The 23,855-nt window shown below is 38.1% G+C and overlaps 1 protein-coding gene across 2 annotated transcripts in view; it reads right to left on the bottom strand.

Annotated features, from left to right (window-relative positions):
- Positions 1-23,855, bottom strand: part of LOC121733120 — a 53,327-nt gene that overhangs the window by 14,920 nt on the left and 14,552 nt on the right. The window contains exons 2-4 of one of the 2 annotated variants that reach the window (XM_042123280.1): positions 15,851-16,534; positions 12,132-12,237; positions 8,327-8,423 (exon numbers count right to left, since the gene is read on the bottom strand). In XM_042123280.1, coding sequence (XP_041979214.1) covers positions 8,327-8,423; positions 12,132-12,237; positions 15,851-16,505 — 858 coding nt within the window. In that variant the 5' untranslated portion in view covers positions 16,506-16,534. The remainder of the gene's footprint in view (positions 1-8,326; positions 8,424-12,131; positions 12,238-15,850; positions 16,535-23,855) is intronic. The other variant, XM_042123281.1, reaches the window with a different exon arrangement.

The raw sequence follows: 23,855 nt of genomic DNA, 5'->3' as shown, positions 1-23,855 counted from the left end.
TACATACTAATATTATGCATGCTATTTTAATATAGAGCGTCCGTGGCCTACTGGGTAGACCTTTGGTTCGCACTGTAGAGGGTGTAGGTTCGATCCCGGGTGGAGGCGTGTACCAATGAGACATTATGACCTCAAGTACATAATACGGACGCTCGTACGGTGAAGGAAAACATCGTGAGGAATCCCGCACATGGTTGATCCCAGACGTATTGGCTAGTTCTTTCCTCTGGACTAGGCCGACTATGTTGCGAGAGTAACCATACGGACATATTTTAAATCTTGTCCCAGGCACTACAGTATTTGAGGAGTGGTTACTTCGCTCTGAAAATACTGTATAAATCATCCACTACGGATGCGAAGGCCTAGTTTATTTTAAATATGCTATATAAATTACTACAATACAATAATATACTGTCTGTCTGTTACCTCTTCACGCCCTAACCGCTGAACCGATTTTGCTAAAATCTTCTATATATAAAACTCAAAGGTGACTGACTGATTGACATAGTGATCTATCAATGCACAGCCCAAACCACTGGACAGATCGGGCTGAAATTTGGCATGCAGATAGATGTCATGACGCAGGCATCCGCTAAGAAAGGATTTTGATCAATTACACCCCCAAGGGAATAAAATAGGGGATGAAAGTTTGTATGAAACTTTGTCAATTTCATACCGATCAGGCTGAGACTTTGCATGCATAAAGCTACTATAACGTAAGCATCCCGTAACAAAGGATTTTAAAAAATTATACCCCTAAGGGGGTAAAAATAGGGGATGAAAGATTGTATGAAACTTTGTCAATTTTAAACCGATCGGGTTGAGACTTTGCATGCATAAAGCTACTATGACGTAAGCATCCCCTAAGAAAGGATTTAAAAAAATTCCACCACCAAATGGGTAAAATAGGGGAAATTCTACCCCTAAGGAGATGAAATAGAAGATGAAAGCTCCTCCGTAAATCTATTATATTGAACCTATCAGTACCTAACCTATACATATTATAATAAAGTCAATTCTGTACATTGAATATTTAAAAATAATAATACCTGGGACGTGATATGTAATCGATATGGAAGCCAAAAATATTTCTGTTTGTCTGTACTGTATGTATGTCCAGGATAAACTCAAAAAGGATTTACTTAAAACCCTCCCCCCCCCCCCCTCCTGGAGTTGTTGCTTCAAACAAAACGGATTTCGAGTATGATCCTGGCCGCTATTTGGGGGGGGGGGGGGGGGCTGCACCCCCCCAAACCCCCCCCCGCTCCTAGAAATGTTGCTAAAACAAAACTGTGTCGCGGCGTTAGTAGTGAGTTTTCATTCTTCTATATTAGGAACATACTAAGTTATAAATTAAAAGTGAAATTATTCTGACGTAAGCTAAACATACAGATTCCGAGTTTGCCCAAGGCCACTACTTGGGGGGGCTGTGCCCCCCAAACCCTCCCCCCCCCCCGCTCCTGGATATGTTGTTAAACAAAACTGTCCCGCGGTGTTTGTGTTGAGTTTTCATTCTGCCTAATAAGAACATACTAAGTTATTAATTAAAAGTGAAATTATTCTTACCTAAGCTAAATATACAGATTCCGAGTTTTCCCTCGGCCCCTATTTGGGGGGGGGGGGGGGGGGGGCTGCTGGAGAATGTTGCTTATAACAAAATGACAACGGAACACTATTTAATAGTGTTCCGTCGTCAGTGTTTACTTTTAATTCTCTTGTTTAGGAACAAGCGGCTGCGCACTGAAAATGTTGCTTTAAACCAAATGGTGTCGCGTCGTTAGTGTTGAGTTGTAAAACTACTATTTTAGGAACAAAGTAAGTTATTAATTAGAAGTGAATTTATTCAAACCTAAACTAAACATACAGAAATGTTGAAATGCTTATAACAAAATAGTATAGTCTGGACATGAACAGACGGACAGGCTGATATTTTATCCTTGTGATCGGGTCCCGTTTTTACCCTTTGAGTAAGGGACCATAAAAAGGAGAAAATTATCCATCTATATTATTATATTATGCTAACGCGGACGAAGTCGCGGGCAACAGCTAGTTTGGTATAGAGATACTGTGAGTCCCAGGAAAGGACATAATAGTAAGTAAGTAAGTCTTTATTTCCAAGAAATTGGTTACAATGTTCTTATTATTATTATATTTTATAGTTCACAATTTTTGCCTCTAGGGCGTGGAAATATTTTTAAATATAAAATTAATCATGCTTTATTACTATAATATCTAACCATAATAAACAGATATTTAAATAGAATCAAAAATAAATTATAATACAATCCTCAAAAAAATATAAAAAAAAATATGTAAATACTAATAATATGATACTTTATATCTCGGAAAAATGTACGGTTCCCGCGCGATAAACGAATGTTGGCGCAACGGAGATGCGGACGTCATCTTTTGTCAAAGCCAAAGTTATAAAATAACAAAATAGTTATTTTCGATAATATTTTTTTTCGTAAGGCAAACTTTTCAATCGTTGACTCGAATTACGAAATGTTGAACTAAGAATAACTTTCTGTAGTATGAATGCCAATAAAATGCTTGTTTTACCTGATATAGTATGTAGTAGATATATAGTGGACGTAGTATTTGGGAGAGGTCTAAACTCTCACAAATTTCGTCGACTTTTATAATTGCGTGAATAATAAACTTTGCCCAAAATATATACCACAGTATTTAAACAGCGTTGTAATGTTATTTTTCATTACTTTTATTGCCATACGTGAACATTACAGCTTTTCTAGAGCAGAAATTGTTGAATGTTAATTCAACCGCGTTGTTGAAGTTCACAGTACTCGCTCGAGTACTAAACTTATTTACTCCCATTAATTATAGGCTCATTGAACATTAATTGAAATTTAAATTAGACTCAGATTAAAACTAACCGGAAATAGCGAATAACTTTTATTTAATTTTAATTTTAGTAACACTTTATACACATACTAGACGTTCCGGACGACTCCGTCTTAACCGTACATTTTCCCGACAAAAAGCGTATGTCCTTTCCTGTAGTAGTCCTCTATGACAGTGGCAAATTACATTAAAGTCTGTGTAGTAGTTCTGGGAATTAGCGAGTTCAAACAAATAAACTCTTCAGCTTTTTATATTGTACTAATATAACAAGCTGAAGAGTTTATTTGTGAGATGCACCCTCAACTCCGTTGCGCCAAATTTTGTTTATCGCGCGGGAACCGTACATTTTTCCGGGATAAAAAGTATCTAATATTCTTTCCAGGGACACGAATTGGTATTTTCATACCAAATTTCAGCAAAATGTGTTCAGCGGTTTGGGCGTGAAGAGGTAACAGACACACAGATATATGTATATATAGTAGATACATAGTATTAAGTATTACTACTTCTGAACGTAATTCATATACGAGTAACCAGGCAAGATAACGAAGCTCGTCACAAAAAAGTCCCGGTGTCACGACATACGAGACACGAGACACGAGGCAAGTCATAACGAAGTCAAGGTGTCCGGCCCTAACCAATTATCGACATCGCCTTTTAATTTATCGTTTAATTTGGTACGACCATTGACTGGAGTAAGGACAGGCCTATCCGACCGGAAAATGTCATCAAAGTGCGTAACCCAATGGGGCAATCATATTATGTGTCAATTAATTTTTACGAGTAACGTAAAAAAATAAACATCCGAATAAAGACTGTTCCTACCAATTTCAACCCATCCAATAACAATTTACAGGCTATACAGAAAATTAAGTGTTTTTAACAGTGTAAGTTTTTTATTTGATGTGACACCAAATTAAGGGGAACTTTAAGCGTTTACAGTACAGAAAATCCTATTGTTGCCATTTAATTTTCTAGTTTTTTCATTTCCTAGTGCCATGAATGGGATGACTGCCAACAATGGGATAGGTCAAACTATTTTACTTATTAATAGTTGTAAAATAATGTACGATCCTTCAAGAACCTGTGAGTATGTAAAAATTAAATACGTTTTCTGTAGAATACGACTGGAACTACCCGGGCCGCGAGGAGCCCGTTGCGGGAAGATCGATAAGTCTAGATTTTGAATATGTTCTGAGAGGCTCTTCCTTAGCTCCAAAATTGTACAATGTAACACAAAAATCGTGGTACCTATCTATAAATGCCGGTGGTACTACACCCTACATGTACTCCGGGAACCGGATCGCACGCACACACGCCCACAAAATACACACATGCAACACGAAAATTTGGCAACATTTGCCTTAAAATGCGTACGATAAATTCTGGTGCACATTTTGTGAATAATTATTTAGTTTCGACTTTCAATTCAACCATCCTCAAATTAGCCCCAAATACACTTGGCTAATTTGAGAATGATGGAGCATACTATAATATTCTGTCTGTACGTCTGTCATAGTCTTGTAGACATAGTTATTGTGCTCTAAGCATAAGATACAGCCATCTTGCCTCACGGGCAACTGGTTTATAGGCTTCGTTTTCCCGTGTTCCTATGAAAAAAACTATCTGAGCCTGACTCTTATAATAACATCCATACTTATTTCCACACTACATTTCAGCAAATTCGGTTCAGCTGTTTGGGCGTGATGGGTAACAAACAGACGCACTTTTTTATTTATAATACTTTTAATACCGGGAAAAGGACATTATGATACTTTTTATTCCGGAAAAATGTACGGTTCCCGCGCAATAAGCAACGGAGTTGCGGAGCCTTAGGTCTTAAAATTAGGTCTCTTGCAAACTTAATTCGTGTGCAAAAAATGAAATAATTACACATCTATTTGCTGAATGCACTTTAATGTCCTAATATGCACATCGATTTGTGCAGCTAGTGTGCAGGGCCTGTGCGTATGTGTGTGTTTGTTTGTGTGTGTGTGTGTGTGTGTGTGTGTGTGTAGTCATTACAACTTATAAGTACTAGCTAGGAGCTGGGTGCATGTGTGACTTGCATGGGCGAGTATTTTCGGTTTTAAAATGTTGCCTCGAAGTTGTCTCATCGCAATAATATTTAAAACTGCATATTCTTATCCATCGGCCTTAATAACTCTACTTACTTATAACTTTCAACTAATATACCTACTTCTACTTCCATTATGTCTATACTACGTGGTAGAGCCATGCTTCGTCACGAATGGGCCGGCTCGACCGGAGAAATACCACGGGCTCACAGAAAACGGTGTGAAACAGCGCTTGCGCTGTGTTTCGCCGAGTGAGTGAGTTTACCAGAGGCCCAATTCCCTACCCTGCCCTTCCCTACCCTTCCCTATTCCCTTCCTTACCTCCCCTACACTGAATCCTATTACCTCTAAAGGCCGGCAACGCACCAGCAGCTCTTCTGATGTTGCGTGTGTCCATGGGCGACTTTAGTTGCTTTCCATCAGGTGACCCGTTTGCTCGTTTGCCCCCTTATTTCATAAAAAAATACTATCCGTACTAAAAATGCTAAAGTATGTCTGTTATGTGTTCTTAAACTTCTTTCTAAAAGCGATTTTGATGTTTAGTATGCAGATATGCGAATTGCGAGTACTGTCTGTCACCTCTTTATGTCCAAACCGCTGATTTGATTTTGCTGAAAGGTATGGAAATACTTTGAGTCCCAGTAGCCTTAGCACGGCCACCAGTAGAAATGCGAAAGTATGAACAAACTGTTCCGATCTTAACCGCGGCCAATCGCGACCGACAAAAATTCAATTAAAATGCCACTTTATGACAGACTATAGTATATGTCATAGAGCAGGATATTATTTGAATTTTTAGGACTATAGTCTGTCATAAAGTGGCATTTTAATTGAATTTTTGGGAACGAAAAAAGATTGGAACACTACCTTAAGTTTATCTCCACAGTTTGTCCATACTTTCGCATTTCTACTGGTGGCCGTGCTAAGGCTACTGAAATTTATACCGGCAAAATGAACGGTTTCCGCGCGATAAATTTTAGGCCCAACGGAGTTGCGGGCATCGTCTAGTACAGGGGTCACCAATTGGTTTTGCTCGGGGTCCATTTTAAGAAATGAAATGACCTTCGCGGTCCACACATTTTATAAAAAAAAACAAAGGTAATTAAGGAAATTACAAAGGTATTTACATATCACTTATCAATGAGAAAAGTGTCATTTTTTGTAGATTATTATCTCGCTGATATATTTGGAGTGAAATTGGTGCAAGCTAGTTATGTTCATTAGTAAATCGAGGCCGAAATTTATTTTTAAAGAAGTTCATTTTCGAAAATGCTTGGTCCGCACACAATGGGTCGGCGGTCCGGATGCGGACCGCGGTCCGCCATTTGGTGACCCCTGGACTAGTAGATTATATATTTTAAAACTGAACGGACCAACATTTTCTTTTACGCCCTACAAAATCCAGTGCAAAATTTTGCCACTAATCTGATTTTCAGGCTGTGCTCCGTGCACCCGGCCGCCGATCCGGCTTTATCCGGTTTTATCCGGCTTGATGCGGCTTAATCCGGATCGATAACTGGTTCCAGCTCGGTTCTGCACTGAATTATCTGATAAGATAATCTCGGGAGGGAACAAAACTCAGGTGTCGTAACTTCTTAAGGGGATTGACATTATCTTCGGATAAAAATCCCTCAAAAATATAGATTAAAAAAAACTTCTTAATCTATATCAATACTAATTAGTCAAAATCGTAGTAAGCGTATGCGCCTTAATTGAGTGGGAAGTATTTGTGCTTAAGTTTGTCTTTTTGTTCGTTTGTTTTTCAACTCTCATCTCTTAACCCATCATCCCAAAGCGGCACTCGGCTGTCACATATCAATTGAAAATCTATTGTGTCTGCGGTTCCCACGATTATTACAATATTATCTATATTTTAGCCACATTTAAAATTGTGTAAGAAAAAGAATCTTTCGAATATATTTTACCCTAACAAACAGAAAATATATCAGGAAAGACAAAAGAAAAACGCTCGTTACAATATAGTTATGTAGCCAGTCAAGTTTTTGTCTATTATGTTATATCTTTAAACGAGCAATTCTTGTATATATGTATGTATATTTTATTTATTTATTTATTCTCAGAATCGGCTCCAACGATTTTCATGAAATTTAGTAAATCGATCTAGCTAGGAATCATTTTTAGAAAATGTCATTTTATTCGTGTTTTATCGAATACCGAGCAAAGCTCGGTCAAATAGCTAGTGTATGATATTGTGATATCAAAATGGATTATTGTTATCAGTAGACAGCTATCAGGTGCCACCGTCTCGTCTAATTTACCTATTTCTAAACACAAATAAAATAATTTTAACGACTTACAAAGTTACATACCGCTCAATACTTCCAATAATTGAATACACATTTCGGACTTCTCGTGTTCGCAAAATGATAAATGAAGCCTGTTACAATAATTAAGCTTACAAGTGTTGCTATTAAAATTACACAGGCGTAGCAATAAATCATTTAATATGGACTACGAGTTCCTCGAGCTAGCACTTAAAAGCTTTGCAAACGTTCAAGTAACAAATTAAAATGAAGTAAGGTATTAATTTATAGCAAGTGCGAAATGCACTGAAGTATCTCTCCACCTTTAATACTAGACTGGTAATAAATGTTGCCCCAACTACGTTGCAACCAAAACTAGTTTTTCGCGCGGAAACTGTACATTTTTCCTGGATAAAAAGTATCCTAATATAAAATATATTTTTTTATGAAATAAGGGGGCAAACGAGCAAACAGGTCACCTGATGGAAAGCAACTTCCGTCGCTCATGGACACTCGCAACATCAGATGAGCTGCAGGTGCGTTGCCAGCCTATTAAGAGGGAATAGGGGAAGGTAAGGAAGGAAATAGGGAAGTGTAGGGAAGGGAATAGGGTAGGGGATTGGGCCTCCGGTAAACTCACTCACTCGGCGAAACACAAAGGCATACAGCGCAGGCGCTGTTTCACGCCGGTTTTTCTGTGAGCCCGTGGTATTTCTCCGGTCGAGCCGGCCCATTCATGCCGAAACATGGCTCTACCACGTAAAAATCACCACATAATATATCCTTTCTCTGGACTTAAAGTATCTCCATACCAAATTTCAGCAAAATGAACCGATTTTGCTGAAATTACCTTCGCATTTATATATAACACTAGTACTAGATGACGTCCGCTAATCCGTTGCGCCAAAATTCTTTCATCGTGCGGGAACCCAACATTTTGCCTGGATAAAAAGTATCTTATGTCCTTTCTTTGGACACAGTATCTTCATACCAAATTACAAAATCGGTTCAGCAGCTTGGGCGTGAAGAGGTAACAGACAGACAAACAGACCGACAGACAGACAGACAGACACACTTTCGCATTTATATTATTAGTATGAATGGACGGTACTGTTTTACCTGTTGATGGTTGCTGTCCTGCTTCTCGCTGCTCTCGGAGACGGAGGATTCCACGGGTTTTGCGCACGCATTTGGGCACCAGCGACGCAGCATGCACCTGCCGTAGTTATTTCAATCAGTCAATAATTTTCAATCTATGCACACTTACACGCATATGTGAAAATAGATACACTCCTATTTAAAAACCTTATAAACCAAACCATGAGATTCAATTTTCATTATTTTTAAATATTTTTCGAATCGCTACATTTTTTTTTATATTTTTTCTATTCGTTTTTTTTCACCTTTGTATGAAAAAAATCATGATGTGCGCTCGCCCAATGCCAAAATATATAAATGCATTATATACAAATCATAAAAAATGTTTCTCTTTCAGCGCTGCTACTTTCACAGTGAAATCTATACAAGGGAAGGATACACATGACATAACACAGTATCATCACATAGTTTTGTTCACAAATCACCGCTCTGTATACAAAGATACATTTTATCCGTGGGAGAGCCATGCTTCGGCATGAATGGGCCGGCTCGACCGGAGAAATACCACGTTCTCACAGAAAACCGGCGTGAAACAACGCTTACGATGTGTTTCGCCGAGTGAGTGAGTTTACCGGAGGCCCAATCCCCTACCCTATTCCCTTCCCTACCCTCCCCTATTCCCTTCCCTTCCCATCCCTACCCTCCCCTATTACCTCTTAAAAGGCCGGCAACGCACCTGCAGCTCTTCTGATGCTGCGAGTGTCCATGGGCGACGGAAGTTGCTTTCCATCAGGTGACGCGTTTGCTCGTTTGCCCCCTTATTTCATTAAAAAAAAAAGATTGAACAAGGTATTGAGTTAAGCTCAACTAAACTTCATTTACTTGCGTCCTTGAAACTCGTGGCTTCCATTAATTTATTACAACAACAAAGTTTAAACTCGTTAAGTCCGAACGCTGAGGATTCTGTTTCAGAGTATGTATTACCTTACAATTTACAAATGCTTTTTGCCTCGTGTTTCTACCGTACTATATCCATAATATCCATATATTTTGACAAAATTGGATCGAGACTCTAAACTTTAGAGTTTACAGTGTAAAGTGATTAAAGAAATTAGTAGAGGTATATCCATACTAATATTATAAATATGCAAAAGTGTGTCTCACTGTCTGTCTATTATCTCTTCACGCCCAAAGCTCTAAGCCGATTTTTCTGACAATTAGTATGGATATTATGCTTTGAGTCCCGGGATTCCCGGTAAGGACATAAAGTACATTCATCTTGCTTTATATATTTTATGGTTCCCCCGCGATAAAGGACTTTTGACGCAAAGGAATTGCAGTATTTTAGCAAACATTTTAGGTCGGTAAGAACGCTGTCGATTATCGAATGCAAGTTGTCTAAGTAACCAGAGCTATTGAAATACCGTGGAAATACATTTGCACTCATAAAGTCGAGTAACACTCAAGAGTCAAGACTTAAGTTAGTTGCTTTAATTAAAATCGTTAAGAGTTGAGTAGCCGGCGAGGGCGGGGAGTAGGGGCGGTTCCCTGTCACAGAAAAAGTTAACCGCTTACAAAGAGCTTAAACATCTCGACTAAGAGCTGACGACCAAATCGGTCATGTGGCTTCAGCTGTATGAAAACTCCGTTAACTTCTTCCCTGAACAACCTTTTCTGATAATCTGCGTGCTGGCAGGCCGTGGGCGGTGGGTGTGGGTGTAGTGGAGTGGGGAAAAAATGAAAAAAATGTAGGTTCAGCGACTTTATTTTTTTCCAAACAGTTGCTCTGTACTTCCTGTGCACCCAAAAAAAAAATTAAATCGATTGGGTCGTAGGAAGGGGTTGCCAGCGTTAATTAAAAGTTGGGAAATTCTTATTATTTTCATGTGGGTTCAACTGTGTTAGCTTTTTTCTGACGCGAGATTATTTAGTATGTAATCCCAAAAAAAAGCCAACACAACCGAACCCACATGAAAATAATGATAATTTTCCTACTTTTAACTCATGCTGGCAATCTCTTCCCACCACCCGATCGATTAAAATTTTTTTGGGTGCACAGGAAGTACAGAGCAACTGTTTGGAAAAAATTAAAGTCCATTTTTTTTCCCCACTCCACTACACCCACACCCAACGCCCACGGCCTGCCAGCACGCAGATTATCAGAAAAGGTTGTTCAGGGAAGAAGTTAACGGAGTTTTCTTACAGCTGAAGCCACATGACCGATTTGGTCGTCAGCACTCCGTCGAATCCCCCTCCTACCCCTCGCTAATTAGTGACAGCTGTAGATAAAAGAAAAACAGAACTACAATTTTAACATTATCTAACTGACTAGTTTCAAACTGAAAAACATCATTTATGTGTAGATAATGACGAAAAAATCATACATGGAATTAAACTAATGTATAATGTATCATTCTAATGGCGAAAACATTATCAAATTGAATTTTGCGTTATGCGAAAACATACGCTCCTACCCCGCTTCCGCCCCATGCTACAGGTCTTGTAGTGTGGACCTGTCTAAATGGTCCAAATAAGTTATAATTAAAATATCAGAACTTTCTGTAGTTATAACCTGAAAATTTGTACAATTTTAAGAAGAAGAGGTATATTTTTAAACAGATTTTAGTATTTCGATAAGCCTCTAAATCATATATGGAATACCACTTCCCGATAACTAATAACAAGAGGTTTTCGATGAATCTATAATGATCTCTGTCTTTATAAGAGATCATTTTTTGCTAAAGCTAACAGAATACATTGCGAGCATTTTACTCATTGCTCCTAGACCGGAAGATCAATGACCGCTGGGGCAATCTTATTTCATTTTAACTATAGATAATATTAAAGCGCAAAGAAGCTTATTCCTCGCAAATAAAAACGTGTACATGCTCTTTGCGGCCCTATAGCGGCCCTATCGCTGACTGCGCGGCCCTTATCAAATTTGCACACCCCCTGAGCCCTCCGGTAATTAGATTTTCCACTTACGGTACGTGAAGGGACCTAATGAAGCCGAAAGCCCAGCGATCCCGTAGGGCTAGGGCTAGGGCGTGTACGATGGTCTTTCGGCTCGCTTGGTCGTGTCTTTATTCTGACTTAACTTTGTATCCTAACCAGACTTAATATTGTAACCTAAAATAAATGTTTAGGGCGCTCCTGTGCCTGATTTTTCGCCGATCATTTCTAGGTTACGAGAGTAATGAAGAGTGTGATCAGATGTACTGCACACACACTTGGGCACTATTAATTACTCTAGCGTAGCTGACATGGCTTCATTGTAAACTAGCCACCGCTATGGAAACGTATAAAAAAATTCATACAAGTTTGTAGAACTCTACACATTTAAAATCAAAATTGAGGGCCGCTAATAAACGTTTCCAGTTTCTTTTAAAAATAAATTTAAATCGGATAGTTTATATTGAAATCAGGGATACAACATACAGATGTTGCGATTATCTCTAGATGACACATAACCTAGACTATTGACCTACTCGGAGAGTTTTCAAAATAAATTAGTATACTTACAGTAGAAACCAGCCCCGGATTGATAAATAGGCCGTATAGTCCTATCTTTTAAAATTCTTAATAGCGTCCCTGTAGGTGTATGTACCTGAGAGGTAGGGGTAGGTGTATGTACCTGAGAGGTAGAGGTAGGTGTATTTACCTGAGGGGTAGGGCTAGGTGTATTTACCTGAGGAGTAGGGGTAGGTGTATTTATCTGAGGGGTAGAGGTAGGTGTATAATTTACCTGAGGGGCAGGGATAGGTGCATTTACCTGAGGGGTAAGGGTAGGTGCCTTTACCTGAAGGGTAAGAGTAAGTATATTTACCTGAGGGTAAGCGAGGCGAAGAGCACCAGCAGCAACGGCACCAGTGTGGCGAAGCAGGCGAGGAACAGCGTCTGCACGTCCGTGAAACCTGAAAACATGGACACGACTGCGACAGGTCACACGCCAGCGGCCACCGCGCCGTACTGTACAGTTCGGCCGCAGTAGATCTACCCCCTTACTCAGCCCCGGATTTATTTAACAGGGCGTCGTATGCCACGACCTAGGGGCGGCAGCGGCCTAGGCAGCGGCATAGAGGCCCTACCGATTAGGCTTCTTACAGACAAACGGCACTTGTCGACTGCAGCCATCGACTCGTTGACGGCTGCCATCGACAAGTGCCATTCGTCTGTTAGAAGCATTACGTACATGGGGCGGCTGAAATAAAGTGGCCTACTCTCATAAAAATAATAAATTCAGTACGGCCCTTACTACTTAATATAAAGTTTGAATGTCCTCTGTCTTTATAAGCTGTCACGTGACTTTTTTAATTTGCCAGACAAACACCAACAGACCTTGGGGCTAGTGTATAAGTACGTTTTAGTTGCAAAATATGCCCTATACATGCCTTATAATAAGTATACGACATACATCTACTGCGGCCAAAATGTACAGTTTTATCGTAAGGTGTGTAACAGGACCTTTAAGCCCTCAACATAAGGTTAACTATCGTCGAAACGGGCAAAATGTCCCTTAATGTATTGTAATTTGTGCCATTTGTATTGAATTTGTCACAAAAATATATCAGCCTTTATTAACACCATACCTTATTAGTCAAATTTCCTATTCTCCCATAATGTTACATATTAAGCATTAGCTTAGCATTAGCTTACTGGTTTAATGGCAAATTAACTAGGGCGACCATTAGATCGCCCTAGTTAATTTGCCATTAAACCAGTTGGCTAAGCGTCGTCTAGCTGTAGTGTTGAACGTTGTAGTCAACAAGTCGGCTAAACGACGTATAGCCGTGTGATTGAATGGCGTTGTTCAGTCAAAGGGCTGCTGTTTGATTGAACGGCTATTTAAACCAATCGGCTGCGACATATATACGACATCTGAAATGTATCACGTGGGCTTCGGCCTGACCGAGCATAACACCTCGCTCTGTCGGAAGATCTTCCTTTGGCCGCCACGCACATATCCCACATTGGTGACCCTCGACAGAACACGCCTCCTTCATCATCATCACTCCCCGCCCCTCCGCACCGCGCCAGCCAGCATCGCCTCATCGGGTACCTCGTCCACTAGCCGCAATGTACCGCGGCCTGGGCGACTCCGCATCGGGCACCAACGGGCTTTCGCACTACACCGACCGGTCAGCAAGCAGAGCACATCTCTCCTGGTCAGCACGTAGCATCGGCCCCGCACGGCAGCTATGGATCCTGTGCAGCAGCTTACAGTTCCGACTCACTGGGACTCACTGCAACAGTTCCGACCCACTGAAACTCACTGGCACTGGCGACTCAAGCGACACAAGACTTCAAGATTTCGACCTCCGGTCTTCGGGGGGGAGTGAGGTGGCGGTACCCACAATTCGCCTAACATTCCTGCATCGCGCTATCGAAGTTTTCTGAGCGCGTCGGTATATATACGACAGCTGAGATGTATCATGTGGGCTCCGGCCTGACCGAGCATAACACCTCGCTCGGTCGGAAGATCTTCCTTTGGCCACTACATGCATATCCCACATAACTTTATAACTTTAAAACTTACAAATAATTTATTAATACGATTTTACTAACAAATGAGTCTATGTAACTTAGTTAATAAACTTTTTCATTTCATTATATAATTTACTATTAAAGTTTTGCTATAACTTATAGCTGTTTCAGAAATGAAACTTGATATCAATTTGTAGCTTACTTAGTTTATAAGTCGCACAAAGGTGAGGAACTTGCTAAGTCTTAACGAAGTTGCAACTTAATTGTTGCTAGAGATTAACAAGTTTATCTACCATGTGCTACTCGCGAAAACCTTATAACTTATAAACCTTTATAAAAGAACTTCGCATCCATACTTAAACATTATAATTTTAGTGCGTGTCGGGCCACGCGCAATATACGGTTCCGTACTCCGTAGTACCGCTAGTTTTTTAAAAAATTTGTATGGTCAATGAATGTACATTTATAATGTTTTTACACTACTAACAACATCATCTCAGTTACTTTCAAAGGAATTTAAACGAAAAGTTCCTTTATACTTCGCCGAATACATTTTTATCGACTATTACTCAATAGCCTATGAAGTCTTCTTAGCCGTGAAAGTTTTCCTTTTAAATTCAGCATATTTCCTACTCCTGTGAAGTTTTTCGCATTTTCACATGCAACCGTTTAGCTGGTAGAAGGGTCCCCCCCTAAACTTTATTTCACAAACGGATCCATACATCGGAAAATGATCTATGAATACTCATAATATTTTTAAAAAACCTATCCAACGACATCCCACACGATGGAGTGGACGCGAAAAAAAATTCATACCCGTTTGTTGTGTAGGGATGGTAACATATATAATATATATATTTTTTAAGATTTCATGTACCATTTTGTCGGTAATTTGGCATGAATGCACATCATTAATATGTGCATTCATGCCAAATTACAGCTTTGTAGGTCCTATAGTCTCTCAGCAAAACCGCGGACCGAAACTATAAGGGTTCCTTGTTGACTACGGAACCCTAAAAAAGGATAATATAGTCGAAGAGCCAGTAGACGCCTTAAATTTGCATTAAAAAGACGCAACTCCTGTCTATGAATCAATTTTTCCGGTGCATGACATGAAACTATGAATTCGATAATAATATAAGGTTACAGAATAAGAATTATTCAATAAGCAACTTGGTTCGGTTTTGTGTTATCTATGACTTATTGGCTGGACATCGGTTGGACAGCCCCTATTATGTACGCACTAGAGAATCATTCGGTATATTTCTACCATGGAGTTTATAGAAAAACAATCCTTATGTGGTTGGCACAAATCCTGTTAGGGGGTAGAATTTGGTCATAAAATAGATCCACGTATGGACTACGAACGAATGCCAAGACATTACTTTCTTACAACTTGAAATTTTGTTTGCTCGATGGGTGCATAAGTTGAAAATTAGTTTTGCCTGTAACTTTCAAGTATGCTATTCCTTACCAAAAATATTGTATTAGCTATTTTTAAGTTTACTGTCATTTAAAAATTCTTATTAAAGTAAGCAGTTACTTTAATCACACATTCTTTTTACACTATAGTGCGAAAGTCTCACTATAGTGTAAAAAGAATGTGTGATTATGAAAGTCTATGGTGTCTATGGCAGCCAGCAGCGGCTATCGAATACCATCATCAATCAGCATAGTACTTAGCATTGCATGGCCACCACAGAAAAGGGTTCCTTTCTGAATTAGAATAGACAAAATGACATATTAAATAAGGAAATGTGTGTGTTTCTACACTTTTGCATTTCTACTATTTAATATACTACAATAACTGTTTGTTTTCTCGCTCATTTAATAAAAAATAACAATATTTCAACAAAACTCAATTCAATAATTATACACTTTTCTTGCACTTATATTTATTATATTAGATTTCTTACAAAGTAATTTCTTACAACATAATTTTAAGGTCTAATATAATAAAGCGGAAGAAGTGCAAGAAAAGTGTATAATTCTTGAATTAAACTTGAACTTCCACCAATAACGGTACAGTACATTCAATATCAAAATATCAACAAAACTCACTTGTGTCTGGCGCGAGATCGTTGTCAACCTCATGTCCGGTGATGTTGGCGACGTAGCTGCTCCTGTTCTCCCCTACGCTGCCCACCTCCACCAGCTCCACGTATTCATACTTCCTCAGCACGTCCGTGGAGTTCCCCTCCCCTCCCCTCTCCCTATTCCTCTCGCTCCTCCCAGTATCATTCGCTTTCGCCACTAAAAACTCGAACCTTGGCTCCTGGACTAGCTGCGCCTCGGGTCTGAAGAGGATATCCGTTAGAGTTCCTTCTCTGTCAGACTCGGAGTCTATCATCTCGTCTAGTAGCGGACTCGATATATTCAGCTGCTTCTCGAAGGCTTCGGCCTCGTTTTTCGCGATCCCCAGTATCGTGACCTGATCTTTGATGTTCTTCTCCGACAGAGCTTCATCTCTATCCTGCTCGGCATCTACTATCTCCTCCATGTGGGTGTTCGCGTTCTTATTCGTCTCCTCCGCTGTCTGATCATCGTTGGCGACCGTGAGGGTATCCGAATTGGTCTCCACGGGGATGTTGTAGGTGCTATTGAAGGAGAGGAAGTCTGTGGTGTTGTAATCGGAGTATGGCCGCGAGTGGACGAGGTCCGCCGACAGCAGCGCGTTCAGCAGATAGAACATCAGCTTTAGCTTGACGTTCGTCATGTTAGCACACGCCCATGTTCGCCGCGAACCTGCAACAATGATAACTGATTAAGTTGCTGTAATAACTACGTAGGTCCACATGTTGATACTATGAGATGCAAAGATGCTGTGGCTGTTGCTAATGCACCGCGAGTGACTCACAGAATAGGCTACTTGACCTACTTTTTTTCTTCATGCTAATCGCTTCTTAATTACCTATTCATTTTCACAAAAAAAACTTATATTTTAATATTTTACACAGTAGAAACCCATAAAAATGTTGATTGAAAAATATGCCTTATAAATGGCGCCGAAAACACTGTCCGCCATAGTGTGACATCATACGTTTTGTATTTTAAACTCTCTTTATTGACCATTTTTTATATGCTAAATGTATGAGTCTAAAAGTGCCCAAAAATTATAAAAGAATTAAATAAGAAATGTGAAATTATTTGTCATTATGTTGAAAAGTTTTGGCCATTTCATTTCCCGTCTACAATAAATGGAGATAATATATAAAAATATATATAACAAATCTTTCTAGGCTTATTCTTACTATTTATGTACAAATAAACTTATATAATATAATGAGCGCGATAAATAAAAGATATTAAATTACGAGTCTGATGACGTCACATCCAAATCGGAAGTACCGCAAAAGCGTTTTCGTCAGTACAAATCCTATTTTCATAAAATCATATTTTCAAATCGACTTTATTTATGAATTATGCTTTTATTTGATGATAAGGGTGAAATACGGTTTCCTAGGCCTGAAATTGAATATAGGTCAAGTAGCCTATTTACAAAACTCCATCTAGTAAACATAATCGCGTCTCGGTGGCAGTAAATCTAAGGTAAGGTAATATAACTTTTCATAGCGCGCAGAGTCATAACTCATAACTAATGTTTTGAATAAAATAATGTTTCTTAGATGCGCTTTCGTGTTGTAACATACTGATACACATGATTTCATTATTTATATGGTTTATATGCAGTTAAGTGTATACTGCATGTTTTTATAGCATACCTACTTTATGATGTATCCTAGGACCTAGACAGATATTACCTACATTCTAGGCAAATAAACTAACTTTTTATCTATCTACTTTATGCAAGCATGCTAATAAACTTTTCAATTCATTCATATATAAAACATGCTCGACTCAAACACTATATTTAACGCATTTTATTTAATTTATTTTACAAAACAAATAGTAATGTACGTTCCATTACTGTGTAACAAGTTTCGAACAGTGTAGCGACTACGTAATGGAATAACGACTTGCCGGGAAGTTAAATAGTAGTTCAATTAAATCGAGTCGAGACTGAGAGTAGCAAAATTCATTTATTCAGATCACACTACACTGAACTTTAGTTTTTAATTGCCGCGTTCAGAGACGAATATTAATTACTTGATAGTTGATTGCAATTAAATTATATTTTAACATGAGCCATATTGTACCGTACATTATCTGTCAAACTCTTCATTAAATTTAAGTTTAATCATCATTGATCCGAAACCATTTAAGAACTTTCTGGAAACGGAAAAGGAGTTTAAAAGTGTACATTTTTGTATTCTGTCACTACATATACCTAGTTTCCAATTAGAGACCATAATGCGACTCAGTGGCGCTTAATGTCGAATTATGCTGAAACTACTTTTCTGTCAGAGTTGGTATCCATAGTCCATTGCACGCATCAAGCGAAAGCACTACTTTTGATAGTGCTCGATTGTGCGAAGCGGTGTTGTTGTTGAAACATTCGTTAAGCATTATGCCGCATAATGCGCTATAATGCTCTTATTGGAAAACTCAAAACACCCACTATGTAGCTTGATCTTCAGTGCCCCGAAATTTATTTATCTCTGGGGAACCGTACGTTTTGAGACGAAAGAGGTAACAGACAGGTAGACAGACAGCTAGACTTTCGCATTTATAATTTACAAATTTTACTGAGAAGTTAAGGCCCTTCCCCTAAGGAGATTCTATAATTTACCGTATTTAGAGCCTTATAAACTCACATAATTTGAAAGCTACAAAGTTATAATAAAAATACAGCAATAATCTTCAGTATATCAACATTCCTTTCCCCGTTTTAAATTTTCTATTTTTATTTATTATACTTACTTATGATATTAGCTTCTAAAATAATACCAATTTATTAAAATTTAAGCATACTTTAAGGATCTCCCTAGTACATTTACAAATTAAGTTTATTTGAAACACTTTATTGCTGAAGGCAGGTCAAGTAGCCCTGATGTCACTGCGACCATTAAGGATCTATTTGAAACACAACAATGGATAGATAATTTCATTAACTACATATTCCCCGTTTTAAATTTTTTTAGATCAATTTTGAACTAATATATAAGTAAAAAAATAGGATTTTTGTGCGATCTCGGCAACGCGTCAAATGTATGGTCAAGGGCGTTTGCTCGGGGGATGGCCTTAAGTGAGAGAGTTAGAAAGCAAGAGAAATGGAAGGTTATATATATATATATATATATATATATATATATATATATATATATATATATATATATATATATATATATATATATATATATATATATATATATATATATATATATATATATATATATATATATATATATATATGTATTTATTTTTCATCCCTACTGACCTTCTTTTTTTATTTATTTATTTATTTATTTCGGGCATCTTGGCCCATATTTTTACACATACTTGTACGTTGATACTAGATGTATTATCTCTCTCTCTATCACCGCTAAACTTTCAAATTAAATCCTGGGTATTTCAATCCCAATTATTACTATTATAATTATGAATTCTTAACAAAAGTCATTATTTATATCTATCTCGCTCTAGCCCATTATTTCTCACGTTGACAAAAAGGGATGAAGTGCAAATCTTCGTGTTGATGGGACCCAAGTCCCAACCCGTACTCAAGTACAATTCAGTTGAGGGCCGTTAAAGGTAATGTGGACTTCCTTTATTTTTATTTGCCTCATTAAAATATTTGCTCTTCCTTTGGTATAAAAGTATCATTTTATGTCTCGACTTAATTAATATTTTTAAGTGTTATGACTTTCGCAATTAAAGATTAATTAGGATTTTTTTTGTTAGATAATATAATCAATTCCATAAATTTCATACGTTTTCTTGTTTTCTCACCTTTTTACTCTTTTCACAAAAAAACTTCATACCTTTTAACAAATAAAATTTACTAAGATCACACAAGTTTTGAAATCATTGCCTGGTGGTAAAATCATCTTGATTTTCGGGTTATTTCTCAACTGAGTATTTTGCCAAAAATCAAAGCACTTTGCTGTATTTTTGGTAGGCACTTTAGAAACTTTATCCATACTAATAATATTAGTGCGAAAATGTGTCTGTAATCATAATCATAATATCTTTATTTGCTCGAAATGTGGTTACAAAGGATGACAAAAAGTGATACAGTACCAGCACACTTCGCTAATAAATTGTTAGCATCCAAATGTTCATTTCTTAAAAAGAGTAAGACATCTATTAAATACTAGCTGTCCCGGTGAACTTCGTGTTACTTTAAAACCTTCCCTGGACTTCTACGAATATTTTAAGACTAAAATTAGCCCAACCCGTTCAGCCGTTTTCGAGTTTTAGCGTTACTAACATAATTGAAAATCCATTTTTATATATTTGACTTTTAAGTATTATCACAAATCTTTTGTATGGGAGTATAGAAGTGTTGTTTTTAGACTTTTTCAGGATTTTGTTTTTAGAATTTTTCTCTCCGTAAGAACCATCCTCGTACTTCAAGGAATATTTAAAAAAAGAATTAGCGAAATCGGTCCAACCGTTCTCGAGTTTTGCGCTTAGCAACACATTCAGCAACTCATTTTTATATTATAGAAGATAAACATTCAAACATAATAACAAAATCAAATTTAAATAAGTAATACATCTAATAGTCTGTTTATCTATCTGTCTGTAACCTCTCCACGCCCAAATCGCTTGAATTGTACTTTAAAAAAAAGTGTTTATCGTATTAAGGCCCAGTAGTCTCTAAAATTAGCAGGTCGATGTCTGTCAGTACGAATATCGCCGTTAAGGAGATTAAAATAACATTCATATCAGCGCGCCTTGTACTGTGGCGGTTACGCGCTCGCCGCGTGCCTTGATAATAGAACTTAGGAGTAAAAACCTTTTGTTTTTAGTATTACACAAATCAAATATTTCAAATCGTTTACGTTAGGTTACGACACATATACTACATTTTTTGTTTTTTCTAGAAAGTGTGTAATTTAGCCATAATATTATGATTTAATTATGAAAAAATAAGAGTCATCTTTGAGATTTTTTTCTATCGAGCAAAATTTTTCAAATTGTGTACTGATATACCTAGATACCTTTGCGTATAGGAAATTTTCTCAATTTTAAAACGGTACTTATTTTATACTTAAATAATGACATGTCCTTTACTAAAAACGTTATTTTAAAAACCCATTTTACGTAGTTGCAACAACCACAGCGCCTTGAGCAGTTGATTTAAGTTAAATCAATACTCTAGCATTCACAACGAACTTTAAGTAAAAGGAACCTACATTTCAGACATGAATAATTCAAGAATAAATTGTTGAATACTTAAAAATAAAACGGCTGAAATCTGCCGCAAATAGCTTGTTGTGTGGGCGTAAGAAGAGGAGCACAAGGTCACGACCGACAGAGGAAGGATATTGAAACAACATTCAACAAAGGTTAAGCGATAACAACAATACTCTACAACATACATTCTCAAAATGTGTTCCGTGGAGCCCTGGAGCTTCGCAAATAATAACTCCCACACCGGTTCCGGTGACGGTGGCCGGTTCATTGAAACCAGGCCAGTTACGCAGGAGTAATTTTATAGTGCCCAAGTGTGTGCGCAGTACACAATAGCACTCTCTATTCCTTTACTCTCATAACCCAGTGGGACGGAAGACGGACTGACTTTTGACATGCCCATCCGACGCATAGATCATCTTACGTCTTGTCAGAATATAATCAGGTGATCAGCCTGCACTGTCCTAACCAAACTTGGAAATAACATGTTTCCAACGCGGGAGTCGAACCCACGACCTCCGAGTCAAGAGCCGCGCTCTAAGCCACTGGACCACGGAGGCGTCATAAAAGGTCGCAAAGGTCTAAAAAATCAAAAATAACGATCCATTAATTGCTTTTAGAAATATCATCAGACACCAGCATTGAGACAATTCATTATATGACAAAACATCTCTTTTTTGGGGTCCGTTAAAATGTCGCTTCCTAAAAGGATTTCGCCACCAAAAAAGTTTGAGAACCGCTGCTGTACAACTTTGTAGCGAGTTCGTTTGTAGAATTCTGCAGTGATATTAAATTGATGAATTGTGTCCAAAAGTATTTCTAATTCCTTCTAGAGGCAACGTCAACTTCCACAACGGCATCACGCACGAATGAAAACGCGCTTTCTGACCGAGACCGTAGTACACAGTTCTTCAATTTAATGACATCACTACACATCGCTATACAGGTGTAATAAAACTAATAATAGTTATTTAATCTAACTTTAGAGCACTGGGTCGAGTATAATATAATATCATATACTCGCGGTCTATATGGTCCAGGATGTCTTTGTTGTGTCCAATTTTTTTGCTGTATTTTATTGAAGGGGTTCGTGAGAATTCAACGCTGCTACGTTCTCAGCAAACTATATCTAGGGGAAAAAGTATTATCACTTAGTTTTGATACACCCTGTAAATCGACCTTAAATTGCTTCTAGATGGAATGTATGATTTTTAGATTTCCATAGCCTAATTGCTAAAAAACGGAACTCTTCTCGTCCATCTGTCTATCCATCCGTATGTTACAGCCATTTTCTCGGAAACTATAAGACCAATACTGTCGTTTTAATAAACGACTGTCATAATTGAGGTCATAATGTATCTTCGCGCGTAGATTTATTGCATTTTATATATACTGTAGTTTGCACATTTACGTCTTCATGAATTATCAGTTATCACTATTCACTAGGGCCCGGATTTATATGTAAATACCATTGACATAAGAAATATGGACACGAAATGACCACGAAAGACGCATGCCTTCAAAATTTGGAAAATAAAAATGGCGGATTTTACTAGCGATGTCACTGAATAATAAAAAAATAATATCGATATCGATATGTTTTATTATTCAGTGACATCTCTAGTAAAATCCGTCATTTTTTCTTATTTTGAAGGCAAGCGCGTGTTTTTCGTGGTCATATTTTCGTGTCCATATAGTTTCTTATGTCAATGGTATAAATTACATATTATAAATCCGGGCCCTAGTTATCACTTTTTTTTAAATGAAATAAGGGGGCAAACGAGCATACGGGTCACCTGATGGAAAGCAACTTCCGTCGCCCATGAACACTCGCAGCATCAGAAGAGCTGCATGTGCGTTGCCGGCCTTTTAAGAGGGAATAGGGTAATAGGGGAGGGTAGGGAAGGGAAGGGAATAGGGGAGGGTAGGAAAGGGAATAGGGTAGGGAATTGGGCCTCCGGTAAACTCACTCAATCAGCGAAACACAGCGCAAGCGCTGTTTCACGCCGGTTTTCTGTGAGAACGTGGTATTTATCCGGTCGAGCCGGCCCATTCGTGCCGTGTGCTTATCACACACATTATCAATATTCATTTTTCCAGGCCCTCACTTATTTACTTCCTATCAAAACATATTCCACAAAATCCTACCATTTACCCCGAGTAAGATGTATCTCCGATAATAAATCTTCGTGTCTCACTGTTTTATAGAATATCTTGAGACTTATCGGCGGATAATGTATCTTGTATCGATCTGTCTCCCTTCCCCCTACCCTCCTGGAACTGGTGGCAGTGGACGTAGCGATATTGACATCTGGAATATTACAAAATATTACATAATAACTAATACTTATTAGTTATTATGTAATATTGTCGGATTATATTATCGAAGCGTACTCTCCTATTCGTACGGAGTATCCGTTTGAATAATTTTGTTTTGGGCTACAATGCTACCAATTTAAGTGTCACGTAATTGACCGTGATGTAAAGAAATACAATGACACATTAATTTGGAAGTGTTTTAAAGTTTTGTTTAAATTTGGAGCAAAATGAATTAAAACCGGGTATACCGGGTGTTACAAAACATAGTGATAATTAGGGTTGCTGAGGATTCCTCTTCCTCTTCCTCATAATGAGGAAGTTCCGCAATAATTTGGGTTCCTCAACCGTTACCGCATCCTCATAAATAAAAATACAAAAATCCTCTTCCGCTATCGCTTCCTCAAAATTTAGGAGGAATTTATGAGGAATTTCACTGCGCATGCGCGTCGCGTATCCAATCATGGCAACGCACACGCCAGAGCGCGAT

Source organism: Aricia agestis, chromosome 13 (genome assembly GCF_905147365.1).
Source record: "Aricia agestis chromosome 13, ilAriAges1.1, whole genome shotgun sequence".
In the NCBI taxonomy this organism is placed as follows: Eukaryota; Metazoa; Arthropoda; class Insecta; order Lepidoptera; family Lycaenidae; genus Aricia; species Aricia agestis.
The sequence above is the reverse complement of the archived record's forward strand: the minus strand, read 5'-3'. Positions and strand labels throughout refer to the sequence as shown.